We start from the raw sequence: 21806 nt of genomic DNA on the forward strand, positions 1-21806 counted from the left end.
GGCAGGCACAAACTGTCTGGAGTCACAACATGGGGGGGGGGGGAGTCAAGGCCGTGAAACCTAATGGGAAAGGAGCGAATGAGAAGGATGAGAAGAAATGAGGAGAACGACGAACGGAAACGGGAGGCAAAAGATGGAGGAGAGGAGTGAAATGAGCGTGACAGAGATTGTCGGAGGGAGTGTGACAGCAATGGAGCTCAGTTCCCCCCAATCTGATTCCAGGCCCCGATTTGCCCTTCTGCTCCGGAGGAGCCAAACTAATCTGAGGAAAGAACCCCCCTCGGGACAGGAAGTGGCTGGTGCGAATCTGGCGGATGAGCAGCATGCTGCCTGACGCTCTCTGCGCAAATGCAATGTGGCTTCCTTCCCATGAGTGCCGGCTCCTGACCCCGAACGGCCCTGCCTCGTCTCATTTGTCCCGGGCCCCCTGGGGGAACGGGAAGGAGCCACGTGGATGGACGGGGGACAGCGTGGGAAGGGAGTGTTCAGGGGGTGTGAGGAGGAAGGGAAGTGAGAGTGTCAGGGAAGACGTGTGGGCGAGATATTTAAGGGAATGGAGAGCATGGGAGGGAGGGGGGGGGGGGGACAAAGCCGCTGCTGCGGCTCTTCGACAATCTGGCAAGTCGTGAAACACTTTGTTATGTAAAAAATGGAGAGAAGGAAGAGACAAAGAAAAGTGGGGCAGGGTGAAAATTCCCCCCATATGAGTTTCGTTGCTTCATCTTTGCCGTCTCATCCTTTGTCTCACATTTAAAAGCATCGCCAGACGTCGCAGGAAGAGACGAAGGACACACGACCATCGAGGTTGAATAACAAAACCGTTACAATCACCATTCGACGACTGAAGTGACCCGATCAGGACTCGAGGCCGCCGCTCCCTCGCCTTCACAGCTACACATATTAAGCTGTTAACTTTTCCATCAAGTCTAATTCCTCCCGTGATCTGGCTCCTGTTCGCTGTTACGGCTTGTTTGATATGGCTGTTTGGAGTCGGCCATCAAAGGACAGGCTCAGCGCCAGAGCGTTTCTGGGCCACTCAGAGTAGAGCCAGGCGGACGGGCACAGCTGGCTGGAAAAAAAGAAGAGGCTAATGTCACCGTGTGTGTGTGTGTGTGTGTGTGTGTGCGTGTGTGCGTGTGTGCGTGTGTGCGTGTGTGCGTGTGTGCGTGTGTGTGTGTGTGTGTGTGTGTGTGTGCGTGTGTGTGTGTGTGTGTGTGCGTGCGTGTGTCAGGGAGTGTGTGGCTAGGCCTACCCCAACATCCACGCACGACCCATCCCATACGACAACATCCACGCTTTTAAATTAAAAACATTAAAGCTTTTGGAATCAGCCCTGTGAGCTGGCACATGGTTCTGATCCACAATCTGAGGAGAGGGGAGGAGATAAAACAGGAAAAGAGTACCGGAGAGAAATACTGCAAAACATAAAGTTTGGGCCATTTCACACTTAACAGATCAGTGGCCCCGACGGCGAGATCGTGGAGTAGATGAATATTGCGGAGCAGTGATTCCACGGGAATCCTCCCGTGAGGAGCTCGTGGGCAACCAGCGACAAACCCTCTGAGAATAACCCCGGCGTTCTGGTAGCAGCGGCGTCGGGTCCAGATTTGTGTTTTCGGCGTCCGGCCCCGTGCTGCCAGCTCTTCAGATAACAGTTAAGCTGGACAGACATCTTGCAGCTTAAAGGCTTCCAGTGATGAAGCTCGCAAGCGTTCGGATTTGGAACGCGAATAAAGATTTATTTATTAACTATACGCCCCGTGGGAGCGGCATGTAACTGGATTACTGTTGTTTGAGAACCCCAAAAAAGTAATTTGAAAAATGGTAAACGCAATCCGTTACAAATGAAACTGATCTGAAACGGTTTACGATGAGGAATTTTCTAAATCTTTCAAGCTCTCTGCAACATAAAACGCTCACTTTCCTACTCTCCTTGGACCATTAACTATATCTTATCACTTTCAGTTCATCTGTCGGCACTTCTTCATTTAATTAATCAATGACTTTGTTTCTTAAGCGTTAATGTCGCTACTGAGCAAAGCCAAATGGTTAAAGTAGAGATTTAATGATTTGATCTGCAGCCAAAAACCCAAACTAAGTTCCACACACGAGCTAATGCCTGATCTTTCAACCACATCCCGCAGACTTCCTTTCGACTACTACATCCATGATAACTAAACAAGTCTGTATGTGAAGAACTAAAAAGTTAGATAACCCAAGTACTTTTAAAGCCACAATCAGAAAACACTATTATTATTATTATTATTTCATTATTAAATATCCATAACATTTCAGGCCTGATTGATTGATTGATTGAGTATCAACCACTCAGTGGGGCTAACACATCGTGAGCAGATCCATAGTCATGTGCTTTCACCACCACGATTTGTAACGATAGCACCATGTGCAATAAAATTCTTACGTAGAGTATTTCAACAGTATTAGTATGCTAATGTGTAATGATGAATCACTTCCTCCTACGGAGCAAAAGTGGGATTCGCTTTGCCATAAAAGGAGGAAGGTCATACTCATGATTGATTGTTGTCCTCTGCATCGGTTCCTGTGAACGTGTCACACCTGACGAAGCCGCACGAGCTGCAGAGCTGCTGAGACGAACCGTTCCCTGTCCACACCGTCCCCCCGACGACGACCCCACGAGTGATCAGTCACGCACCCACTGTCCCGTAATGGCTGCTCTGGACTGGGCCCCGGCCATGTCTTCTGTACCTCTACTTTCTACAAGTAAGAATCCAAACTCACACACACACACACCAGAGCCTGACCGATATATCGGTTTGCCGCTAATATCGTCCGATATCTTGTACATATATATATATATATATATTGATATTAGCCCCCAAAAATCTATATCGGTCGGGCTCTAACACACACAGCCACACACACTTTGGGGAGCCTCACAGCTCATTTGTTCTTCGGGTTCCCTCTCCCTAAGCAATGTGGATGGTTTAACATTATTTTGCCCCATGCACAAATGTTATAATTACCCGCAGGACCTGGTGCCACAGAAAAACGAATGCTCTGCTGTTAACTGCTCAGTGGCAAACTGAAACTGGAGCGACAGAGGACGGAATAGAAACGGAATAGAGTTGAATAGATCTGAGCTGTAAATCTTTTCAAGGATTTATCGTCTAATATTTCACCATCATCTTTTCAAGAAGCCCACAAGGTCACTTGCTGGACACTTTGCACTGCCTCTGTTGTTATCAATATGTTGAAGCTTTGTCATTGGCCGTTCATCTCGCCTGCGTACACGCACAGGTCCAGAGGTCAGTCTGCAACTGTAATTTGCCCTTCAAAGCACTCGAGGACTGTGTCTGCGTCCCTCCACCGTGGCACCGGGGGGGCTGTGTAAATAATGCCTTATGCTTCAGGCATCTCTTTTGCTAACATTGTCAGATGCCGTCGAGGCTGTTTGGACGAACACACTCGCAGGACCTTGGGTTGACGGGACTGGCTGTGTCCGCATATGGCTGTTTACATTACTTCATCGCAGCATCGCTTATAGATGCTACTAGAAAGAAACGGGCCGTGAGAGGGAGAGAGAGGAACACATGCATTATCCATCGCTTGGGTATTTACTCCAGCCAGCATGTGCTGTTACATAAACCCTCAGTGACATGCCAGGCAGCTACAGAAACTCAGCCAGTGCACTGCTGTCGCTGCTACTGCTTCCAAGCCTCCAGAGTCTGCACACGCACACATGCACACACACACGCACAGGCGAACACACAATCCCGTCTGCTCTGTAAAATGCAATTTTTTTGTAATCCTCCTTTCGCAGATTGGTCTCCGCTGCGATGTCGGCGTCGCCAAAGCTAAACGAGGTAATTCTATCTCTAACAGTAACTACTGAGATAAACAAGTAACTTTCTTTCACTTACACGTCACTTTGTGGCACTAACCAGCTGATCCTGAGTAACAGACTGTAGTGCTCATTATAGCAAAAGTTATTTTCCTTTTTGACAGGGAAAATCCCGTTCCCCCCAGTCCTCTGGACCCTCTCAAACTCTGTGATATGCTCTGGGACGCCCCGAAGCCCCCCACATGTAATAAGGCAGTCAAGTGGCGGCAGAGTAAGGAAAAAGCCACTGTCGGTGCTTTCAATTTCACCAGGGTACCGCCCCACTAGTCGACTTCTGAGACCATTAACCTGACTACTAACTCTGGCACATGACTGGTGCGGATGTCAAAACCAGAATGTCATAATTGACTACAGCTCTATGGTCCCTGGGTGACTCTCAGACGTAAAAATTTCGAGATTTCGATTGCCTCTCATGAGAAAAAGAGTGTCGGGATCAGACGGCATTAATACACATGACCTCTGTCTATGGCCGAGGTCTGCCTTGACTGGGCATTCTTACAGACCTGGCCATTGTCAGCTAGATAACATGCTTTCGAGAGGGCGGGGCCACTTAACAGAAACACAAACCACTGTGATGACCGAATGGAGTTCAGGTTATGAGTGTGATGGAGGCGTAAATGAGACTACTAGCACTTGCCACGTGAATTTTTTGCCACCAGCGAAAGGCTGGCAAAATGCCTCTGCCGTCCATTACCAATGTTTGTTTGTTTTTTGCACCTTTTTTGCACCAGGAATCATCGCGGCAGATTCCGGGACAGCGTGTGATTTAAGAGGAATTTGGAGCTAGACGTGTCCCTGACCCTGGTTTATCTGTGGTTACAAAACGCCCATCTGGCAACACTAACTCTGCACAAGGAGCGCGGATGACAGCACCACAGCAGATGGCACTATTGAGTGAGGAAACATCCGCTGACGGGGGAGGAGAAGTGGCAGTAAAGGTAAGAAGGAGCAGAGGGGGCTGCCACGAGAGGTTAATACATCCGGATAATTACATGGTGGTCTTTCCTATCATTCACTAACTATCCACTCTGCTTCTAAAATAGGCTAAAAAGAAAGATATTTCACTGCACGAGAAAAGAATGTCTGTCGCATTCCACCAGTGCCATTTTTTCTTGCCTTTTCAAATACAGACTCTAAGCAGATACAGAGAGCAGCGGCGGAGCAGGACGGGAAGCAGAGTGTGACACTCTGCTGGCCGGCCGGGTTTGCCAGGTAGAGCCGAGGACTACCCTCTGCTGCTTGTGACGCACACCGACAAGAAAAAAGAGAGAGGGGAAAAAATAGGGAGGACGCGCTTGCTTTTATCTTCACCTACCAGCGGTGTGTCCAGAGTGGCTAGTCTCTCAAAAAAGGGCGAGGGGAGAGAGGGAAGACAGAGATGTGTGTGTGTGTGTGTGTGTGTGTGTGTGTGTGTGTGTGTTGGTAGGTAGTGAGGAAAATACCACATGACAAAACGCAACATGCAACGTCCTGTCCATTTTCTCTAGATGTCTTCAGTATGGTCCAATTATTTACATTGTGCCTCAATTCTCCACGCCCCGTCAAACCTCATTTGCTATTTCTCCTCAAGCATAAATTCTGCATCTGTGGTTGCTCGATCGCATCCGAGTCTGTGTGTGTGTGTGTGTGTGTGCGTGTGTGTGTGTGTCGGCGTATAAAAACCAAAAGCCCTTCACACTTCTGAATCTACACTCACGTGTTTGCACCCTCCGCTGCCTCTGCGATACTTCCATTTGACTTCCAGAGAGCGAAGAAACACATACCCACTGGACGTCCAAATGGCTCATACCGCGTCCTTCGTATCTGAGAGCGTTTTATGAAAGTCAAGTTCAATGTGTGTTTACTTTCCCCCCGAGGTGGGTGCAAATATTGAGCTGGCCATATTCTCACGAGTAACAGACGAGTCTGTGACCCACTTTGAGTGCACCTGCGCTACACAAAAACTTTGTCGTTTCTTCCAACTGACTGATTTAGTTGTGTAGTGTATTAATGTGTTGCATTTAGATGAATCCTCGGCCCTCCTCTAACAGGTATGGTTACCTTGACCACTCTCTGCTGTGGCCTGTCGTGACTTTGCCTGAGGACTAACTGGGTCTCTTTGGCACAAAAAAGCTCACTTCTCTTCTCTTTCCCCCACAGCCGCACTCTCTCCCTTCCACATTAGACTGGAACACGTATTACATGTATCATTTTTGATATAAAAATTATCACACAAAAAAAATCCAGCTGCTGAGCTGAACCAGAAATGATCCCGGTGCATCTTGTTTCATTACCAACGCACCATCATATTCGACCAATCGCTCCATTCATCACATACTGTATGTGACCTGAAGCATAATGGGCCTCATTTCCTATTGTTATCATTTCCTCTCCAGTAGGAGAAATGGAGTGCATCCACCACAAACAAAAAAAAAACAAAAAATCAGGACAGAACATTAGTTGTTCATTTCTGGAGATTTCATCCTAATTTAGAACAAAAACGTTGCCACTTGTTATTGGTAGAAGAATATATACTAAATTGGCCCAGGCTGGTATTGGCTTACTGCAGATATATCAGTATCTGTATATGGGTACTGTATGATGCCAGTTTATATATAGAATCTGCATTACAGAAACACTGTTACATAGTTTGTCCACCACGAAGCACTGGAATAATCTTGATTAGAGAGAAATGTTATCTGTTAAAGTAAAAAGAATATGGCTACCCTATGTATTGTTTTTAAGCTATTTGTATTAGTAATGGCCTCAAAAATCCTGTTTTGGTATAAGCCTGGAACACTGATCGAAGTACCTATGGCTGCTTTGTTCATCCAATTCTCAGTAACAACAATTATTGCTCCTCTGGTGTTAGAATGTGCATCTGCTCAATCTTAGAATGCTTTTAGCTTTTACATGAGGGAAACACAGTCACAGTTTTAAATGCACAGTTCAATTTAAGGCCAGGGCCTTAAAACAACCTACAAATCCATTATTTCCTCCATTCCTCCACAGTAAAATGAGGTAAATGGTTTTATTGATATGTGGTAGGCTCAGTGCTCTAGGTAAGTGTTGAGTGGTGTATCTCTGTGGGTATTCATACTTTACATGTTATTGAACCTTTTATCAGAGCAGTCACAATACAGCCTCAGTGTTCAATAAACTGGAATGACAACCTTGTGGCAATGTGCCTCCACCAATAAGTCATATTGCAGTTTTCATTCCTGTATGTGCAGATGAGTAGATATAATAAATGTAGAGAGGACTTTGAAATAATTTAATAAAAGATTTGAAGAGGACAGATTGCAAAATGGAAGTTATCACAATTACGGTGAACAACTTCCAGTGGAAAACATGCAGTCTAGGGACATTTTCATTTCAAATATACATACTTGGCCAATAAGGCTGATTCTGGCACAGAAAACATCGATGTTGGTGCAAAGAAGCGACACAATCTCAAATGTGGCTGCTTCACACGCACGTCTTCAACCAGGCAAGACAGTTTCGAGGTGGATTTAGTGTCACAGATTCAGTATCTTCTACCTTTTGACCTTTGGATATACTGTATAGTGTCATCATTCCCTCACTTTAATACTGTTAGACAGCCACGTTAAATTCTGTCATAATTCGCTCTGCCAAGGAGGTTATGTGATTGGTTTGGTTCGTCAGTTTGTCAGCAGGATTATTGAAAAAGTTGCGTCTCGGCCATGCTAAAGTGTGATTGAATTTTGGGACGAATCCAGATCCGGATCTGGATCCAATAATTGTTTTGTTTGACCTTAACCTTCTAACTAGTTCATCCAATAAGTGAACATTTGTGCCAAATTTGAAATTCCCTCGAGGCGTATCGCCTCCAGCCACAGCTGAAACAGTCCTAGCCGCCAAAGTAAAAAATAATCACTGCATTTTCAACGCTGATGCAGAACACAAATACGACCTTTTCTGTTTATTCAATCACTGTGATTCTGCTCAGCTTTGCCCTCATAATTAAATGTTTTTGATGGACACAAGCTGCCTGTTGCCGTTATCCAGCAGCAGCCATATTGTCCATTGCAACAGCATCAACATCAGCCACGAATGGATCAACGCAATATGTGTTTATCTATGACTGTGTTGAAATCGCATCGATGCAATTATCTGAACTGTAACATGAGCTGAAATGTAAGTGTGATTTCTTGGCAGAGGTGAAGACTCGGGGGTGTCGAGGCTCAGCGGTTTGGTTTCCATAGCGATCGTGTTTTCCTGTCCTTCGTTCTGGAGGACAGCTTTGATCTGGTTGGACAGCTGAATCCGCGAGGTCGAATGAGAAGACTCCTGATTTCAATAACAAGACAGTTACTTCAGGAAGTGGTCTAATGCGGTGACTGCAGTTTTGTTAACAGCATATATTTTTGGTCGACGATACTTTAAAGTAAATTATAAATGATGGTTTGATTGAGAGAAAGACAGAGAAAGTTGTGACTAAACAAAAGCTGATTGAACGAGAACGATTACACATGGCAAGAAAATAACTAAGGAAATAAAGGGCTGGGAAGAGGAGAGCCCGGCCCGCTGAGTGACGAACCACAACAAGATGACCTGACGTGACCTCCAGTCCAAGTCAAATCCACCCAATATCTTTGTGTAGCTTGTTTATGTTCTCAAAGCACCAGTGTGGCATTTGCCAATGCTGCACAGAGACGCTAACATACTTACACATATATATATACACATATTCTGAATGATTCTGTTGCCTGTATGCTGGGAATACATACTTAATTTGTCACAGTCTTTTCTATTCGTGCGCGACACAAATGGAAAGCAAACACACAACAATTTCCCCTCGCTTGTCTGCCTGCACACGAGGGCCACAGGTCGCACTCCTTTCCACTGTGCTTTCTGAACAAAATTGTGAACAGCTCACTATCATAATGAGTAAGTCATTTTGTTTATCGTAATCAATTCTGCAACTCAAATTTTCCGAACTCTTATCCCATTGACTCCTAACCAGAATAGTCAGGATTGTTTGTGTGGATATTTGAGAGCAGTTGTGAAAGCACAATACAGAGTTGCGTGCGTGCGTGTGTGCGTGTGTGTGTGCGTGTGCGTGCGTGTGCGTGCACGCGTGCGACAGCGATGGAGAAAGGCATGAGAGCTTTTGAGAGGACGAAAGCTATTTTTGGTGGACAAAAGGCACCGACCCACTTGGACAAAGAGGAAGGGAGGTGAAAGAGAGATGGAAGAAAGGAGTGAGACATTACAAAGGAAAACTGGAAAGAGGAAGAAAGTAAGATGCTTTGACGGACGCAACATTACGAGTGGATAAGAGGTTTCACACAGGCTTTACGGTGCCCAAGAGAACTAAACTAAAAACGTACTCATGCCTTTCCATTGACCAGGGTTGGATTGATATTTTAAGATTACTATTAGCGGCTTGACGTTAGACTGTATTGCGGTCATTTGATCAAATCAAATATCGAAAATAACAAAATTCTGCTTTACAAATCAGTGACTCTGGTTCAGGAATAGTTAGGCCATATTGATTTTAGCTCATTACAGGTACTGTTTGGACTGTGTGTGTGTGTGTGTGTGTGTGTGTGTGTGTGTGTGTGTGTGTGTGTGTGTGTGTGTGTGTGTGTGTGTGTGTGTGTGTGTGTGTGTGTGTGTGTGTGTGTGTGTGTGTGTGTGTGTGTGTGTGTGTGTGTGTGTGTGTCTTTCTGTGTTTGTTTGTCCACCAGAGAACACCAACAGGTTTATTTTTCAATTGTAAAATGTCCTGCTGTCTGCATATCTCATTTGATAACAAACTTCAGGGGATCCTTGTTAAAATAATAAAATCAGCAGATAATCTTTATCCGATTTGTGTTTGTATTCGTGGGCCAGTGTCACAACTCACAACAATGCTTCCAATCTAACGCAAGGCCTTCTTCTCCCACCTTCATATCACATCTCGTTTAAAGCTACAAACCAGAAGTTAAATGTTCGCATTTTTCATTTCAAGATGTCCGATTTTTTCCAACCTTATGTATGATTATACCAAACTATGTCCTGTGATCTCCGAGGCCCAGTAAAATTCAGACCCACAAAACAGCAAACTGCTTGTCTCCATGCATGTGTTCTAACAATAAGAGTAACATGAGGAGAGACAGAGTCGCTGTGTGTACTGGAAACCGTTATGTAGATGGTAAAATGCTACCTCATCACAACAACAACAACACAACAACAGCTGACAGGAGACCAACAGTATTGATGTTCATTTCATGTTACTGTCAACCAGCACACTTAACACACTGTGTAGACAGACACACAACACATACAGCATCAGCGCCAACATTGTGCTCCTGTTTTAAAAAATGTGTTGTGGAATCCATTGATCACGGTTAAGTGTGTGTGTGTGTTCAGGGCTATCTGCGAGTGCGGCTGCTGTCTGAGCGTACATCGAGCTTGAGAAAAAAACATCTAGTGACACAATCTGTCACCTTAACATTTCGGGGAGTGTCGTTATCCGGTTACAAATGGCTCCCAGAGATGCCGGCGTGTCAGGGATGAGAAACTTCACACTCGGTAGCATGCGAGAGCTTCACTGTGAATTGTCACGGAAGCCACTCTTACATTTTTTATGTGACTGCCCGGGCAGCGGCAGTGGCACTAGAAGAGAGAATCCACCGTGAAAACAAGAACCTGCAGCGGGTCAGTTAAATGATTGTGGAGAGCTTGACCAGGATTTATGAATAGTGACACTTCTCCCGGGGTAGCTGAAGACAGACAAGGTGTCATCACACCAAACATTCAGGTGTGTATTGGGAGTGTAGGGGCGTGGAACGTTTTTCTTCCCTTTCAAGAGCCATTTCAGTTGTTGTAACATCCTTTGAGGGCCATATTAAATTAACGAAAACACATATCATACTGACTTTTCTAATGCGAGGGCTGGAACTGCTTCTCTTTGGTGAAGCGCCTGTTGTCAGATGGTAGTGATGACGATGATGCTGCCAAACAGCTGGTTTTGGCCAAAATAGTTTGCTGAAAAAACTTTTGTAGTGCTGTGCATGGCTTGTAAAGACGGTAAATCTCCCCTTGTCTCAAACTTGGCAGTGACCCCAGGCACTAAAATGGCTGGTTGGACTTATTTTTTTGAGTCTGTTGTTTCATCACAGGCCAGAGAGAGAGAGCAAAATGTTTCTTGCGGTGTCCTTTTTTTTTTCTTTCAATATCTTGTATCTCACGTGTAAACTGCACTGCGATGACTCCTCGACACAATCTGACAATGTGGAACAATTTTACTTTGTCTGGTTTTAACAGCTTCGTGGATGCGACAGGACAATCCTTCACAAATTCCCCTGAATGTGGTTAGAGCTTCTTAGTTTCTTAATTTGCTCACCACAAAACTCTAATGACGCCCGACATCTTGACTTTATATTACACTGTTATTACACTGGTCAGAACGGAAATTAAAACTGTTGAAATGTTGTTATGAGCTTAAGTCTCGCTAAATGTTGCTGTGTGACTGGATCCGTTCACAAAGACACAGATCATATGGGTGCGTAATGGAAAATTCTGATCAACCAATTATAAAATTATTTTTCCCCACACAAATTTTTTTTACATTTAGAGGCTTTGGTGGGTGAGTTTTTTTCTTATACCCAGACTTTACTTCATCCATCCATCTATGACAGTGAAATAATAGCTCCCATTTCTCAGACAAAAAAATATTCATTTGCGTAAGCTATTCTCTAAGAATTAACCCTACTGAAGGCCATTTAAACTGCGTCATCATTTGGAAACCAACTAAATTTCATCTAATTTTAAGATCTAAAATCAACTTAACGCATCTGTCTATTTAACTATACCTCTGAACGCAGCACTCCATCAAGTGATTCTTAAGCAATCTGACTGCTGGAAAGAACGAAGACACTTTTAATCAGTTCTCATACTAAGTAATCCCCGATCAAACGAAACTGTGAGGAGCGATACTGTAGACGGCTACAACGCAGTGCCAGGTTTGAATATCACGGACTGCCCTCAGATATGAACACTTGTTATTTCCAGCCGACATGTTACACTTCCTTTCCCCTCCCTTCTGTTTCTCCCTCTCTTCCTTGCTCTTCGATGCCTCTCTCTCTCAACTCTCCCGCTTTGTCACTGTCCCTTCCTCTCTCTCTCTCCTTTTTCACAACCTGAAAAAGATGATTATCTCCACAAAGGCAGTGGGAAAGAAAAAGACAAAAAAAGAGAAGAAAAGCGAGAGAGCACTGTGTCTATGTCCAACCAAAACAATACATTAACTCCAGGCAGGCGGCCGAGTGGAGGTAACACTGCGTTTAGCACCCTGCCAGCGAGGGCTTCTGGAAAACTGTCACAGGTGCAGATCTGTGCAGTCGTGGGGAGAGCTGGAGGCGGAGTGTCGGAAAATGAAGATCTCGGTCCACAGGTGTAAACTGAAGCCAGCCCATCTCACGCATGCATGCGCTGCAAAGACACATCGTCACACACACTCGCACTCGTACATTTCGCACCACTTCTCTTTTGCATGACTCTATCGGAGCTAATGACTAATACATAATGTATACACACACTTTGTTTCTCTTGCTTACTTTTCCCATCTCGGCCCCTCTCTGCTTCTCGCATTCAGCAGCAGACGCAAACACACACACTGTTCTTTCTCCCTCACCCTCCTACTAAACATATGACCCCCCCACTGCACGCACACACACACGCACACACGCACACATGCACACACACGCACAAGCGCACAGAGTCACTCTTCACAGGAACAATCTGTCCCGTTAATGTGAGGCCATGGCAGAGACGATTTTTCCTCTTATCAGCCCTCTGGATTTGAATAAAGCCCCATCACTGATACATTGTGGCCTAGAAACACAATAGGATACATCAATAACAGGATTTACTGAGACGCCTACGAGACACCCCTCAGATGTGAGCCGTGTCGCCCCCGCTGTGCGGCCGCAGATTTTCCTGCCACTGTCGCTCTCATACCGTCATATTGTGCTGTAAAGAGATCGTATGAGATATTCCATCTGATCTCTTTGTGTTTGCATCCATCTATCGCAGCTGTTAACTCTCTCTTATTTCCCCAGAGTCCGGGGTTATTTCATCAAGTTCAATTTTATATGGATTTTGATCCTTTTGAGAAGGTTTTCACTGGACAAACTGGTTCAAATGGAGAATCAAATTCCCAGCGGTGTGCTTTGTTCTTTCACTCATTTTGGATGTTTTTTTTTCTCTTCTGGTCACCGCTGATGCATGATATCCAATGGCATTTAGAGGAAGCGCGCCCATAACCCCCGGTGCACAAGTGTGCCTTATGTAAGGCAGCCCCCTCAGGTTATGAGGCATTTCCTGGCACCGCTGATGAAAGATTAATGTAAATTCTTACACGTCTCAGATTTACTCTATTCCATGAGAACTCTTGATGTGACTGCAGGATTGGGACACACCCAAGTACACGGGTCTCACGACTTTGTTTTGTACGTTTATGGATCACACTGCATGATAATATAATATACTTCATATAAATCATTTGTATTGTGCTTTTTGTAAAAGTTGCACAAAATTTTATTTAGCTGCTTTAAATTTCACAACGGTCTGGTCAAATATTAATTTAATAATATAACATTTATACGATCATCGTACAGGATTTACTGGTAGGTGGTGCCTCATGCATCTGTTTAAGACCTGCCACATGTGCATATTTATTTTCTTTCTTGCAAATAATTAAATGAAGGTACAGCTGAGTTTTATTTTATTATTAGGAGCAGACAGTAGTATTAATAACAGCTGTAGCTCCTGGTAGTAGTGAATATTCATTTGAGTCTGTATTTAAAGCCACTTATTGCTATTTTATTCTACTTTCCCATCTCATTATGAGATCATCATTGTTTCTGGGAATGTGCTCATCCCTCTTTTAAAAGACTAAATGAATAAATCATGGCATAAATTCACGCCGCTCTGTCAGAGGTAATGAGATACGGTGAGCTACATATTAGCATGAGAAGATAATCATCTGAGCGCCTCTGATATCTGCCTCTCTGTTGGTTTTCTGCCCAGATACAGGAGGGGCGAATGGCAGCATGGCAGGATGCCCGCGGAAAATCTGGCAGGGTTTATAATGGGAGTGCAGTTTCCCTCGATGGTGTTTGCGGTGAGTCAGAATGTGGTCATGTGACCCCAACCGACCCTGATCATACCAAGTTGGGGGGAACCATTTAATATGCATGGTTGGTCTTTTTAAATGAATAAATCGCTAATAATTGACACTCGTGCATCTGCTAATGGTGGGACAAAACCACCACTGATGCTACTGTTTCTACAACTGTCACTACAACCTCCATTATGACTCTTACACTGGTTACAAATTCACTGCTATAGCTTGTCTTCATAGGACATTTACATACAAATGTTAATGGTATGACAACTTAAATAAATCTTTATGGACTTAATCTTGCAAGTTTTTTTAAACTAAAATTATATAACCCAATCATTACCTTACAAGTTATTATTTTTTGCATTTGCACTGTTTGCTATCACGCCGACCATAACAAATGTATGGTGAAGATATGTCAGTGGCAAATGAAAATCAATGAATCAATGCTGCCTTAATAAGATTTATCAAACCTTATTCATAAAAAGTCTGACCAAGAACTTTCTTCACTGTCTAAACAGATAAACCCTTCATTTGTCATTAATACAATTAAAAGAGGAGATTTTCAGAGGGTCATTCAACCTCCTTCAGAATATGTTCCGTGCAATTATTACTGCAGTGTTATTCTCTGGTTCTCTGGTCAAGTTTAATGAACTGTGTTCTATTTAAAAACCTCTCTACTCTAGTACCAGATCGGTGCCCTGTTGTTGGCGTCAAAGCTCTGATCTATATGCTCATAAATCTGTTTGTTTGGGCGAGCACATAAAGTGAGTGTCGAAGCATACGTATGCAATCCATCAAGTCTAACGCCAGCCCGAAAGTGAGTCAGCGGCGCGTCACCTTGACATAGAGCTGCTGGAACTCCTCCAGGTTGAGTCGGCCGGTGGGACAGTCCTTCAGGAATCCCTTGTACCACTGCTTCAGCTCGTGCTCATTAAACTCTGTGTTCTTCACCAGGTCTTCCATCACTTCAGGGGTCAACTTGCTGTTCTGTTTCCCCATTTTGCCTGCGAAAAGATGACACACGCACACACGCACACGCACACACACACACACGCACGCACACACACACACACACACACACACACACACACACACACACACACACACACACACACACACACACAGATACACGTTATGAATAATGTCGGGCATCTTTCAATGAATACAGACCAACAGAGCAGTGCCTCTACTTTATATGAACCTGCAGTAAAAGTCTGGAGGGCATTTGAAAGAGTGATTCACCAAGGCTGAGAACGGTTTTCTAGAGAGCTGTGAAAGTGCAAACCGAAGCGCCGTCTAAAAATAAGCTTTAAAACAAATGGACTGTTATATCAGGCACTTGAATAGTGTCACATGTTGGAGATTAGCCCTATTAGTCCTATTCTGTTTCTTCTTCTTGCGTGACAGAGGCAGTTCATATGACACACAACTTTTATTTTCTGTCTTTCTCTGAGCAGCTGCTTGTCCTAGGTTTGTTTGTTGGTTTTGAAGGAACTCTGAAACTTTGAAATACAGTCTGAGCTTTTACATTACATCTTTTGAGAAGGAAAATAAAAATCAACGGAGCTGTATTTTTTGTTTCCAAAATAGCCGGAGGGGCTGTGGAATGTAAATAGGTTTCCAAAAATTCCAAATTATCCATTTTTTCAGCCACAGCTTATTAAAATGTTATTTCATCAAATCTTTTGCAAGCTCATGTTGTAGCCTTTAGCAATGTGCCTTTCCAAATGGTGGGTATATCTCACTTTCAAATGAACCTCTCTCTCTAGGATTTTGGAAAGGGTAATAATGGCATCTTGAAGTATCTGGCCCGCTGTGACCTCTTTAGAAAAACTCCAGAGTGTTTTGGTGCTTAACGTCCCTTAATTTCTGCACCGCAGCTGTTTGCACCCAGCTGCCTCTGTGTCTCGCTGTGCGTATACTGTATCTGCACATTCGCTGCTGAGGCTGCTGCCACTTCATGGCCCTGATTAGTTCATTAACCAGCCCCCTAATTATCATACTTTGTTAAAGATGGTTGGAGTTTTAGAACACTTCTGCACTTGCACAATGTGCTACGATGTTTTATCAGACCTCTTCAGCTTGAAAAGACCAGGGGAGACGTGAGGCAGCGTCAGTATGTGTGATGCCAATGTGAGGGAGGGCGACTCGAGCAAATATCCAAGAGGCGCTGCAGTAATGTACCGAGCCCTGCCATGCTGCATTGATTTTTTATTTTTATTTTACACTAAGCTCCATTTCTTTGAAGTGACCACTTCATAAAGCTTGTCATAAGTTTGGGGACTGACCTTGTGCCTTACACTTAGTTTTTTTTAGGTTTCCATTTAATTAAACATTCTATGAAAATCAACACACAGACTCCTAAAATTCCCTTTGGATAGGCGGTGCATCACTTTGCAGCCCGTCTTTGATGCCAGCCTCACATTATTATTGTGTAGTAATGACACTGCGAACAGGGACTGTTTTAAACACTCTCCCTGTGGTGCATTAAAAAAAACGCTCCCACATCCAACTCTGAAGCTGTCTGCCAAACAGGAACCTTGTTACTGTACGAAATCACTGATAGCTTGGGAATGCTTTTCAGCGGCCAACCGTTTCCCAAAAAAATTGCTTCCAAAGTGCTCCCTGCGCACAACTTCGCCACATTGCACTACAGGTAAATAACATACTACCTCACTGTAAAAATAAAGAAGAAATAATTTTCTTCCATGACACATTATCTTCAGCAAACCTCTCCAAGCTTATGTTCATACAAATGTGAAATAAGCAGAAACCAGCAATTCAATGGAAGGTAGGATATCAAGATAAAATCTAGTAATCGTAATGCAGGACATATGTGGTAATAGGTTAAACATACAAAACATATATATATTTTTTAAATAGCAGGGTACTCTATAGGAATGGTTCGACATTCTTGATTCATTCACTCTGTTCCTGAAAGTTAGATGTTTATGTCTCTATGGTAAATATGAAGCTATCGTCAGCATCTTGTTTCTTCACTGGTTGCCTCAGAGAGGATTTTGTTACCTTTTACCTGCTTTCACCCACTTAGGCTAAAGCTAATCTCAAGTGGTTGAATCATTATACTGAGAGGCTTCTCTCAACAAACTGGATGATAGTTTACATGAATTTCTTGAAGCCTTTATCTGGGAGTAACTGAGGAGGGAACAGGGTTTGTATTGTTTCACGGCAACAGGGAGCCGTGCGTGTCTTTTTTCATACAGGCTCCACAGGGGCCAAATTAATAAGGAAGTTATGAAATAGAGATGTGGGGAAGGGTGTGTATGTGTGTCGTGTGAATATGCAGTTGATCTAATTTGGTTTTCTACAGTGTTGAAAGAGAGCAAGAGCGAGGGAGAGACTGACACAGAGGGTGTTGGTGAAGGTAGAATGTAGGGAAAACAATGAGATGAAATAATTTCTCATTTTTGTCGAGATCTCTGAAACCTTGTCAAGCACCTCAGACAGTCCCCTGGACACAATCTGGGAACCCTTCATCTAAGGACGAGAGATTAACCTTGCCTTGAAATCCATGTTTGAAAAAATGCTTTTAGCCAATCAGAGCACGACCCAAAGTTTTGTAACGACCACTCATGCCTCCTCACTGGCTGGGAACCAAATGGGCAATGGAAAAAATACATGTTGTGTTTTACACGTTGAGAAACTAAATTGCTGCAGGTACAACAAACGCTATATTGTTCAGTATACACCCCAACCGATACTGTAACAGTTCTGGGACTAACAGTGAAGCAGAGTAATTGGTTCTTCATTGTGCCATGCTCCCAGCATCTGCAAAATTCCATGGAAATGCAGTCCTTTAGTTTTTGAGTAATCCTGCTGGCTGAAAAACAAATAAGCAGTGAAAACAAAACCTCGTCGGCGGTGGTAACAATTGGGAGGTTAAGAATATGGATAATGACATATCAGCCATTTGTCCTTTTTTTTTAAAAAACCTAATCACATAACCTAAACAATAATCCTGATATGGTTCATTTAGACTTTATTCATTTTTTTATTTTGACCAAGATGAAAACTGAGTGTAATTTTAATGGGATTGTCTAACTATTTGATACCAATACATTTCTCTCTTGTGCGTCTCCCTGTGGAGAAAATGGCCAGAGGCCCTCACTATGAGCTGAGCCCCTGACATGGCTGACGACTGTGCCCACCGAAATATGTCGTTTCAAGCTGTATTTTTCATCAAATTTAATGAGGGGTGAGCTGGATTTTTCATGCTGCATTGGGCCATGGCTGAATGTCATTTCAACTGCTCATCTTTAGTTCTCAAGTGGCTGCATTTGTACAAATCAGGAGCCTATTATTTCTGCTTTGTGACCTCCGAATACAAGAACACAACGGTGCCTAAGCAGTGGCGGTCTTGATTACAAAAACGGACACCCACACTCAAGTACTGTGGATATGATATGATGATGATGGGAGCTCATTGAACAATTAATGGTCATTTATGGAGTTGAGACAGTTTGGTACATAGAGCTACAGCATCATAATATCCGCATAGTAGCATGACCTGTGTGTGAGGAGGCAGTATTCTATCAGGTTGTTATGGTAAAGTCAGATCAGCCAATGTGAGCACACAAAAGTGAAAGACAAAGATCTTGCAGTGGGCAAGAGAGGCTCCTTCGCTGCATTCGGTTGCCTCTGAAAAGGAGAGGAATCTGTATAATTTTCTGTTCTAATAACTGACCCTCTGATCCAAAATCAACAAAGCGGTGATTTCCAGCAACGACTATAATTACTGAGTAAGCCGTGGATCAGCACAGCAACAAAAACACAAAAGCAGTCACTTTTTCGTCCCCTTCAAAACACACACAATTGGCCGTCTGACTCACGTATCATTCCGAATGACTGTTTGTATGATGTGAAAATTATGATACACAGTTCGTGGATTGGACCAAAACACCTTGCATGAATGCTTCCCCCGTAGTTATATTTTTTGAAGATATATTTTTGGTTTACGTAGATTTGAGTAGAATCGCATGCCAATATCAAGCTTCATTTTGGGATTTTGTGTGTGTGTGTGTGTGTGTGTGTGTGTGTGTGTGTGTGTGTGTGTGTGTGTGTGTGTGTGTGTGTGTGTGTGTGTGTGTGTGTGTGTGTGTGTGTGTGTGTGTGTGTGTGTGTGTGAGACTTGCAGTGTAAAGGAATTTGGGTGGTGCTATATAAATATTGTCCATTACGATCTAAAAATGGTAGTTTTCAAACACAAGCTAAAATAGTTATGTTGAATAATACTCAACGATGCAAGAATCAAGAAAAATAGTTTTCATATTTGTCTTTAAAGATGAGCTTTTACTTAGCGGTGTGCCTTCCAGCACTACAAAGAAATTGTAGTATGGACAAATCTAGTAATATGATTTCTCTCCCTCCTCTTTTTCTACACACAGAGCAATCTACTTAACAGTCAAGCAAACGTTTGGCCAATAAAACTACCAGTTTTTGTTCTTGGTGTATCATCTTTGAGTTAAAGTTCTTAAATATGAAGTTATTTGCAACTTAACTTTCCAATAAAGATATTTTGTAACTGCACTAGATTACGAAGAAATTATCTCCCCCGAAACACACCACCAACTTCAATATATTCAATGATGGATTGGAAATGATTTGGAGTAAACAACGCATTCTCAGTGTTTCCAATTAATTTGTCCCGCGCCATTTTCATAATTAACAGGAAATATTTTCACACTGCTCAGATTCAGATTCGACTGCATTGAAGCTGCTTCTTGAATAAAGTATAATGTTAGCACATTATGTGGGCAGCTACTAAACTATCACTGCCAGGATGTCACAGATGAAACCAACCCTCTTCTTCTTCCTACTCTACATATTTAGCGATCTGCAATGTCCTCTCAGTACTGCAGTGGAACGGAGGAGGCAGTGCACACTGACATCGGGTGGCTAAACCCTTTTCTGGTACGATATAGGCCGTCAGACAAGATGGACTGCGCCGGAGGACGGCAGCTGCAGCAGGAGACAGATGTGTCCCGGGAAAGATGTCAGCACAGGATGTGTGACAGCCTGGCCATTATGTCACTGTGTCACAGCAAGTATGTACAGTTCCTGAATTAGTGCATGTGTTCCCGTTTACAGTATCAACAATGCAACTCCTACCAGTCTTAAACACACATGTGCGCATGTGTGTTTAAGACTGCATGTCTGTTACTTATTGAGAATGCCTGTGTGTGTGTGTGTGTGCGCGCACTTTACATTCCAGGACAAAACACATCATTAAGAATTAAGTGCCGCCTTTCAAGGCATCTTCGGCACATTATGAACATATTGTCAGTATATGTAATGCCATATGTCTCACACACACACACACACACACACACACACACACACACACAAACAAACAAACACACAAACCTCTAGGGAATGAATACATTTTTGACGAGAACTTCAACCTTCTGATGTGGCACTAAGTGTTCATTCCCTTCTGATATGTTCAGAATGTTCTCACATCACGCCGCTGCATAATGCAGGTGCTGCTCCTCATCCGTCGTCTACCTTCATCCAACAAGCAGCAGAGCTGAATCTCTTGTCTCTGTTGTGTCAGTGTGCCGCTGCTGCATGCTGCTGGTCCAGCGCTATGTCACAATAACCTCATCTATTTTTCCCTATCATACACCAATATAAAATATCTTGGCCTTTGCGCCAAAAATTGATTATATAATAAGATGCAATGACCTACTCACCCATGGGGAAAGGAGTGATGAATTAATGGTGAACATAAAAGCCAAACTAACATTTAAATAAATCACACATTTTCTTTAATATCGCCCCCACAGCTCTCTTTTTTTTTTTAAATAAAACCTGCAAAATGCACTTTAAAGTGACGCAGGTGGCAACATGGTTTGTTGGAGCCATTTCAGAACATCGACTTCCAACACATTTCTGACTATCCTCTTTTTTAGGACCTTCATTTTGTGTCTGTATGATATTAATGTTCAGATTCCTATTTGTCTCATTTTCTACTGCTGCCTATGAGCCTTGTCACTACCTCATCTGTTCTGTTACTGTTTATTATAGGGTGAAACCATTCTGCAGCTGAGACCAAAACCCCGATCCACAGTTTCTTATGGTGATGCTAGGACGACAAACTACAATACTTTAACCTGCTGCCACAGCCGCAGGTGTAGCCTGTTGATGTCTCATTGCAAAATTTGTTTTTCATTTCACAATTAACACATGAATGTTTGAAATTTATTTTTAAAGTTAAGGCAATCTGATGTATATGTTGTAAACGATGCTAAATAATACGCCTGTTTTATGTCTTTGTGTCATGCGGCTATGTTGGACCAATCATGTTGGAGTGTTCACACCTGAGATTGCAGCTCCACAGGCGAATTCAGCAGTGTGGGTGCATATTTGTCATCCCTGAATAATGATAAAACAGGAATGAACCAAACAATTGCTCAAAAAATAAGTGCAGCATTTCAAGGTTTGAGGAGGTAGATCAAAACAATTGTTGCACCGCTACAGTTTATTGTCAACCTCGCCTTGAAATGCAGTGAATAACTGAGGATGAGGAATGAACAACTGTCTTTAAATGTCAAATGACTGAAGACAATCTCTCCACTCAGCACACTCGGCAATCGCCTGATCGTGCATCAGCCGCCACACAAATGTGATGATGAAATCCCTCTCACATTCTCCAGCTTCTATTTTACACTGTATACCCCAGATGAACACAGAGGCAAAGTGCACCAGCGGCAAACATGGAGATGAGGAATAAGGCACTGTAAGAAAAGCATCAATGCAAGGTAAGTGATAGGAAAATAATCATGG

The 21806-nt window shown here is 43.2% G+C and overlaps 1 protein-coding gene and 1 long non-coding RNA gene across 3 annotated transcripts in view; one reads left to right on the forward strand and one right to left on the reverse strand.

Annotated features, from left to right (window-relative positions):
• Nucleotides 1–21806, reverse strand: part of vsnl1a (visinin-like 1a) — a 29857-nt gene that overhangs the window by 6354 nt on the left and 1697 nt on the right. The window contains exon 2 of the mRNA XM_035618345.2: nt 14838–15004. Coding sequence (XP_035474238.1) covers nt 14838–14999 — 162 coding nt within the window. The 5' untranslated portion in view covers nt 15000–15004. The remainder of the gene's footprint in view (nt 1–14837; nt 15005–21806) is intronic.
• On the forward strand, nt 2528–21316 carry LOC118290562. 2 transcript variants are annotated; one of them, XR_004786444.2, is made up of 6 exons: nt 2528–2742; nt 3803–3845; nt 4615–4821; nt 13904–13997; nt 19943–20065; nt 21048–21316. It is a non-coding gene; the product is annotated as an uncharacterized LOC118290562 (long non-coding RNA). The 2 variants fall into 2 exon arrangements; XR_004786443.2 differs by lacking the exon at nt 3803–3845 and having other exon boundaries at nt 2531–2742.

The sequence above is a fragment of the Scophthalmus maximus genome, chromosome 18 (genome assembly GCF_022379125.1).
Source record: "Scophthalmus maximus strain ysfricsl-2021 chromosome 18, ASM2237912v1, whole genome shotgun sequence".
In the NCBI taxonomy this organism is placed as follows: domain Eukaryota; kingdom Metazoa; phylum Chordata; class Actinopteri; order Pleuronectiformes; family Scophthalmidae; genus Scophthalmus; species Scophthalmus maximus.